We start from the raw sequence: 8,009 nt of genomic DNA on the forward strand, positions 1-8,009 counted from the left end.
TTCCCCTACACTGCAAGTACTTTATTTTGCTGGAAACATGACAAGACCTGCTTCCATGCTGGGAGACACTAACACAACTCAAACACTAATATTTATGCTCCAGCATAGGCCATTAATTTGCAGAAAAAGTTACACTTGTGCTTTCCTTAAGTTAAGAAATCAAAAAGATGCTGACATGAGCCTGTGGCATTCATTATCCCTGAATTAGCACTGACAATGAGTAGAGGGGACAAAACTGCTCTCGGTTTACTTACAAAAAGAAACCAGTCTCATAATCTTCTATTAATAACAATTAAACTATTTTCAATTTTAGGTCAAAAAAGCGCACCACTCTGACTGCTTGCTCAGACACAATTCTAAACAACAGCCAGTCTGAGTACAGAAGTGTGGAAAGTAGCCCTGCTAGTGCAGACTGCCTCTCCTTCCCTGTAAGAAAGTCATGTGCCAGCCGCAAAGGAACCGAGCAGCAAGCAAACTGCCGATCCACGTCAACATCGAGTTATTGCAGCTGAACGGGAACATGGGCAGGAGCAGAATCTGCTGAAAGTCTCAAGGCAACAGAATAACGGACCATGCGCTGAACAGCAATCGGAAGCAGGTCTACAAAGGAGTCCACTTCATACAATCATCCACTGTCTTAAAAGAAAGAATAGTGGCACACGACTGGCACCAAGTACTGAATTTAATTAGGAAAATAGACAAGTCAGATGAAAAACAGAGACAGAACACCACTAAGTTTGACTGTCACTTGACGTTAATCTGGATCGTGCTCAGTGTCACGTTTCCTTGGAAAACAGCAGCTAGAAACACAAGATCACCACAAAGTAAGAATACTGACAAAACTGAAAATACAGGAGCTGGTAAAGAAAATCTTCAGGAAGCTATAAAAACGAAAATCCAACTTGGTGAGGGTAAACAAAGCCTTAGAGGAGAAAAACAACAGAGGCTAGCTCCTTAATTTGAAAAGGGATATCGGCTATCAAGAACACCAATGTCATTCAGCACTGAAAGTGAGTTTGGAAGCTTTTTGCTATCAGACAATAATTCTCAGGTAAAAAAGAGGAGAGATACTTTAAGGAAATTATCTTAGTCACAGAATACTGTTAGGCCTTTTAAAGCTGCTCTGCAGTAACAGGCAGTGAATCTTGCACACCCAGACTATAACAATCCGCATAGCCAAACCATCTGGAATTCGCCACAGCTGAATGTGTTAACGGAAACCACCTCAAATACAACCAGCATTTCACTGTCATCGAAAGTGTGATACTTTCTACTGTGAACTGTGTGAGCACAGACTAATGAAACACCAGACACCGTCATTATTACATTTTACATTTGCACAATTAAGCTACTCAAACAAAAGGTCATAACCTATAACACGACAGCTTTACACCTCTACTGCATTACCTATGTTTTTGCAGGCTTTAAACATACAAAGGAAATTATTAAGGTCTGCAATGAGAGTAAATTAACAGTCATACACAAGCTAACATTTTGTGTTCTGCTAAATTTTCAATATGCAGACTTGCTCTAGTATTACTGTCCTATTTAATATTTCTTATTGAACACTTCTATTTTTTGCTTCAAAGAAGTGACAGAGATAAAACCTCAGTTATAAACGTTGCTTCTATGCACAGCAGACTCCATGCCTCTTCCTGCTAACAGTTGTTTGAACCAGAAGTTTCAATGCACTTCAACAGACAGAATAAGATGGCCTGATGCTCTTGATGCTTGCATTAGTAAAGACAGAGATCCACCAACATATACAGTTCCAGAAGCCTATAAAAATACAGCAAGACTGGCCATGGAATGACAACTGAAAATTTGTCATCTTCCTATATCACTGTTTCACGCATATCGCAGGATTTCTAGGAACAGAGAAAGGACATGATGATCCGAAATCTACTTCTTTCTAGGCAGCCAGATACAGCCTGCTGTAAAATTGGTTGTATTCAGACGACTAATTATAGCGCTTGCAGAATAACCACGTAACAGACTGTTGTGTGTACAGAATAGCATTAGTCTATCGCTGCCCAATCTTCCATGTTTCTTCCTTCATGGGATACAACACTGTACTTCACTGATTATGCCTCAAACTGATTTCAGTAATCATTCTTAGAGGCACAAAATGGCATCTGAGAAATATCAAAAGTGTATTAATATTAGGTCTCAAGGATTAAACCCAAAATCTAAGCTGAGTTAAACAGTAAACTTAACATACTTGCTTAACTACACCTATTAAAATTCCATTTTTGATAGATCAGCTACAACTAGGGGCGAGGAGGATTTTTATCCTTGCCAATCTTTCAGTCAAGCGTATGAGCTACAGTATTGCTGTACCAAGCCAGCAGCCAACAGCTGCAACTGAGGAGAGATTACAGGGGCAAATACTAAGAGATAAAACACAGCTGTGGCTTTTAATCTATTTTCTGAACTGGAAGGTAAGCATCTCCAAGCTGACAGCAGTCCTATTGTCTACGTTCTCAAACCTGCCAGCCAAAAAGAAGCCAATTAAGAGCAGCAGAGCTGAAGACTAACTGTTATTCACATCTGTGATGAACCAGCAAAAGCTCAACTACTAGATTTCAACTATTGTCTAAAACCAGCTGGCACACACAGAATCTTACGAAACCTCCCCGACAGTTAAACTTTGCAAAAGCATGATTTTTTAGATAGCAGAGTGATACGCCAACACCAGACCTAACTAATGGTGGCAGCTGCAAACACAATATAAGTAAACAACAGATAGGGTACTGTTAACACCATAAATTTCAAAAGCTGCTTCCTGAACAAAAAACTTTCCAATGTAAAGTTTAGCTTTACAACTCTGTCAAAGGTAATAAGGAAAGCATTGAAATTCCAACCAGAACTTAAGATTAGAGTCACAGTTTAAAGCCACAGGAATCACTGCAGATTAAATCTGTCCTTCCGCACAGCAACCCCCTGCTCCCAATCCAGGAAATCTAACCTCTTTTCCCTCGGAGAAGTAAATGAATGTTGGTACACAAGCAGGTATGGCAACGAAGTGCCAAAGTGGCTGTTCTGATCACTAAAGCTTCCAAAGACAAGTCAACAAGGATCATGAGAATCTAGTATGAGAGGTTTGGCTTAGTTTGGAATTAGATCATGCATATTCCCATCTTTATCAGGCTGCTCTTCTGTGTTTTTCCCCTCCGTCCACATCCAGGGCCAGCAAAGCAAACACTGTAGAACAATCATTCAAAACCAGATCAAAACGGGACACAGGATTCATGATGCTGCACCTGACTCCGCTTAACTTCTGCCAATAAAAAAGGTAAAGAGCGTCCGAGGAGAAGGTCTCTCTTTACTCACCAGACGGCTCCTCTGGCTCGCTTTCGTTCTCTTCTTCTGCAGGAGCCGGTGGAGGTGGTGGTGGGAGTTTTTTCTCTTTCTCTGCTTTAGCATTTCTCTCTTCTTCAGAGTAATACTCATCTTCTGACAGGTTTGCAAGGCTCTCATCCATCTCTCTATACTCCACCTGTAAAACACAAACAGCATAACCACACTGATGGTGTCTGTAAGTCTCACTACTAAAATGAACATTGTAAGCAACAGCGCTGCATACAGCTCAAGGAAACGGCGTGACCTGCCTTGTCCAGAGCCTTACAACAGCTGCCATGTTACAGAATCTTCAACAGCTTAACAAGTTCCACCTATTTTTACCTCCACTAAAAAAGTCTTCAGCACCCAACTGCAGGAACTTTCTAGTCCTGTCAAGCCCAGTTCATGTGTAGTTGTTATGTCATCATTTAACCTCTCTAGTTTTCTTCCCTTCCTTCAGCTCCATTGCCTCTATGTCCAACCCACGTTCCAGCTTGAACTTATCTGTCAAACACGGGTGACTAGAACTGTACAAAAGATTTCATCTCGCTCTGGTACAGAGGATCACATTTGCCTCCCCTCCATGATGGTCACACTAGTGGCTCAACAGAGATCAGAACAGAAAAAAAAAGGAAAAAAAAAAAAAAGAAAAACACCACCAACAAAACAAAACAAACAAACAAAATCTTTATTGTCATACATGTTCTGTTCTCCAGCAAAAATAATATTACCAGCTAAAAAGACTTGCTCCAACTTAAAGGCACATGGAAACCCCAGGCAATAACCTAGAAGGGATGCATCTCGTACTGTTTAACAAACCAAACTTCTTTCCAAAGTAAGGAAGTGTTGTGTACTGCTATTGAACTTCCCTACCTACTGGAAAGGAAAAAAGCACTTCCCATACTATGCAGCCATGGGAAAAATAAAAAGCAAGCAGCCAGTGTACCTCCAGCATCCTACAGGTCAGCTTCTACCATGACACGACAAAAGCAGCTCTGCGCTTCTCATCAAAAGAATGACAAATCTTTCACAGTCAAAGTTCAGTCACTAATAAAGGGCACTATTCAAAGAAACACTGGTAAGCCTGTGTATATGAAAGCCTAAATTCAGTAACACTAATAGACTCTATGATCTGCCACCTTTCAAACCTTTACACTCCCTCCTGTCCAGCACAGTCAGTTTTTCACACTGCTGAGCAAAGGCTGCACCACCAGGTTCTTTTGCGAACTCCCACTCTGAAGCACAGTGTCATGATCCCAGAGCTCCATAAGCATAGCATCACAGGCACCCGAAACCAGCACTGACCAGTCCTGCTCTAAGGCCCTCTGAAGCCTCCCATCCTCCCTGAGCTCACACAACTTTCAGAGAACAACCAAGTCTAATAAAAAATAAAGCTTTTCGCTAGGTTTGTTTTCCACCTGGATACCCTGCCCACCTGAGTTTACACCACAAACATCTGCAGTAAGGTGACCCTGTGTCAGCCTCAAGTGATCACGGGGCTGTATTTGTGTTAAAAGGGATTAAGGCCCTTAGCAAATGTGCACTGTCAGCGCAGAGAAACATCACCGACACACAACCCACAGACGGTGCGCTAATTCCTGCTCGCTAACAGACCACTATACAGCAAGTAAACCCCAGGTACGGTGCCTCTGACGATCACAGAGAATGGTCTGGGTTGGAAGGGACCTTATAGATCATCTGGTTCCAACCCCCTGCCATGAGCAGCGACATCTTCCCCCAGCCCAGGGTGCTCCCAGCCCCGTCCAACCTGGCCTTGAACCCTGCCAGGGAGGGGGCAGCCACAGCTTCTCTGGGCAGCCTGGGCCAGGTACTCACCACCCTCATGGGGAAGAATTTCTTCCTTCTGTCTAATCTAAACCTCCGCTCTCTCAGTTTAAAAGAGGCACCAGGCTGACCTACCCAAGCTCCTACATGCAAAGGCCCAGTCCCTCTCTTGCGTCACGTAAGAGACGAGACGCTCGGTGCCGCAGCCACAGCACAGCAGAGCTCCTGGCAGTAACTCCCGCTTCCAGCTCAAACACAGCTCTGCGCGCAGACCAGAGCTTCACAGCGTTCTGCAACGAAGTTTCCAAGAAACAGGAATTAGGGCCCCGCACCGGCCCCGTCCCGGGAGCCGTCCCGGGAGCCGCCCCGAGCGCGGCCCGCCCGCCGCCCGCGCCCCCGCCGCCCCACACCTACTTTAGCCCGCTTGCGGCGGCTGGTCCGGCGACCCTCGGGGGTCTCGGCGATGCCGGTGGTCTCGGCGCCGGGCGCGGCGCCGGCCGCCGGCGGCTCGGACAGACCGCCCGGGGGCGAGGCCCGCGGCGGCTCCTTCTTGCGGGGCGTGCGCTCGGCGGCCCCGCCGCTCTCGGCGGAGGAGCCCAGGGCCCCCGCGGCGGCGGGCGGCGGCACCGGAGCCTCAGGCCCGCCCTCGCCGCCCGCCGCCGCCTCCGCGGCCTTCTTCCCCCCGGACAGCATCGCCGAGCCGCGCCGCGCCGCCCCGCACAAAGGAGGCCGCGACCACGCCGCCGCACCGCCTCCTGACGTCACCTCCGACGTCACCTCCGGGCCGCTCCCGCGCGGCGAAGGCGGGGCCCGCCCCCCTCCGCGCGGCGTCAACGCGCGGCGCAGCTGCCGCGGCCCCTCTGCCCGGCGACGCGCGCTCCCGGGGCGGCGGATCGGGCCCTCTGCCCGGCGACGCGCGCTCCCGGGGCCGCGGATCGGTGCCTCTTTTTACCTCGGGCCTGGCAGCGCTGCCGCTCGGCTCCGCGTCCTGCCGCCCTCCCAGGCCTCCACTGGGTCACCTCAGCGAGCCGCCACACTGCGGGTCAGCTCCCGTCCCTGCCCTCAGCCAGATTCACCGACTCCCACGTCTCTACCAGTTCCCCTGCCTAGGCAGCTACTCCCAGGCAAAGGCAGCAGGACCTGCTGGCGCCCTAAGAAGTGAGAAGCCCTCTGTGGACCTAGGCACATCCACAGCACGACTGAGGGAGGCCCTTGAAACGTGCCAAGGCTGCTGAGAAGACGACGTTTGTGCCTATTTCCATAGAACATTCCAATCTTAGTCCTCCTCCCGTCTCCTTCCAAGGTCTGGGCTGGACTTATCGGGATGTCCTTGTGGGGTTCGCTGCTGTGGAGCAGGGCTTGTAGGCCTTGCTTGACCAAAGTCAGTGATGAAAGGATGCCCTGATGAAAGATTCAAGGACTGTGGAAAAGTACAGAAAGAAGTAAACAAGAACAGAAGCAAAGATTCATAAAGAAATGGGACTGAGTGGTCTGCCAAAAAATGCAATTGGCAAGTAAAGATGTTACTGGGAGGAAGTTATATCCTGTACTAATGAGAAACCAGATACCAAATATAATCAGTAGTTGTCACCATAAATATCAGGTATAATCTGTAGCTGTCACTAAAGAATTGCATGTTCCGATGAGATAATCTTAAAAATAGTATATAAAGTACTGAATCTATGAATAAAGTTTGACATTTGCAGCATTCATATTGTATGCGTATGCTTTGTCCATCTTCACCATGGACATGTCGCAACATGTCCTCTCTCGAGCTTCTGCTTACACCACCTGGAAAGGCTTGGTGAGGCAGGGAAGTGGAAGCTGGAGCTATCAGCCCCAGGGCAGGACGCTGTGGTCAGCGCCCACCAGCCCCACGGGTGCCCGTGTGGAGCGTACAGCCAGAGATGTCGGGCTCTGGGTTCCCTTGCCTGGAATAGTTGAACATTATTAGCTAAAGGTAACAGAAAACAAAAGCCCACTCTTGCTCATTTCCTTGCCTCTCTCACCAAAACTGGTCACTCATCAGCAGGGACGGGTGGCTGACCCTAGCAGACATACCTTGTCATCAAGCTGGTTCCTTCGGGCTGGTAGTGTGGCTGCAGGAGGGTTTAGATACCTGGGAAGGCAGCGGCTGCACAGGAAGATTTCAGTGTGATTTCGACCATTCTCAGGGACACACGAAGCAACCAGAGGCTGTAGGAGGTCTGCAACATGTAGCTGACGCATTCCAGATGTCTGCACAGCAGTGTGTGGACAGGCAGAAGGTCAACAGCACTCACCAACAATGCCAGCGCTGAGAAGCAACTGGAGCAGACTGGAACCAGCTCTGAACCCTCATTCAGAGGAGTCAGATGACGAAATCCAGCTGGGAGAACTGCAGAGATCAACTCTGAACGGTGACAGGGAAGAAAAGACAGCAACAGGCAACTGCCATAACAACACTCTCCTCGCCTGTAAGCCGAAGTTTTTCAAGTACTTAATTATCACACTTTACTCTCCTTTTGTTTGTGTTTAGCCGAATTTATGAAATAGCCGCAAAATTCATTTTTATGTTTTACGTAATGGATAAGACAAATGGTTTTCTCAGAGCGCATTTAATATGTTTTCCACAGGTTTCCACCAACCAACATCTCAAACTCAAAACCTGACACATTTATTTACTCTTCTGAATTGACAGATTCAAGTTAATCCCTTTATTTTTAAGGGCCATTTATTAAACACAGTTAACATCACAAATATAGGCTACCCATATTTGTAAAACTGTCTCGTAAGTCCGTATCTATAGTTTAGCTTCATACTCACTAGGGTATAAACACAGTTAGAATAAGGCATACAAAAGGCTTCCGGCGACATCTTGTACCTTGTTGCACCTGAGACAC

The 8,009-nt window shown here is 47.3% G+C and overlaps 1 protein-coding gene across 2 annotated transcripts in view; it reads right to left on the reverse strand.

Moving 5' to 3' along the window:
* KDM1A (lysine demethylase 1A) overlaps positions 1-5,820 on the reverse strand; it is a 44,439-nt gene extending 38,619 nt beyond the window's left edge. Inside the window, exons 1-2 of one of the 2 annotated variants that reach the window (XM_075437892.1) lie at positions 5,542-5,820; positions 3,334-3,499 (exon numbers count right to left, since the gene is read on the reverse strand). In XM_075437892.1, the coding sequence (XP_075294007.1) occupies positions 3,334-3,499; positions 5,542-5,820 (445 nt within the window). Of the gene's footprint in view, positions 1-3,333; positions 3,500-5,262; positions 5,351-5,541 lie in introns of those variants that run through there. The other variant, XM_075437893.1, reaches the window with a different exon arrangement.
* Positions 5,821-8,009: the final 2,189 nt, after the last annotated feature.

Source organism: Opisthocomus hoazin, chromosome 17 (assembly GCF_030867145.1).
Source record: "Opisthocomus hoazin isolate bOpiHoa1 chromosome 17, bOpiHoa1.hap1, whole genome shotgun sequence".
In the NCBI taxonomy this organism is placed as follows: Eukaryota; Metazoa; Chordata; class Aves; order Opisthocomiformes; family Opisthocomidae; genus Opisthocomus; species Opisthocomus hoazin.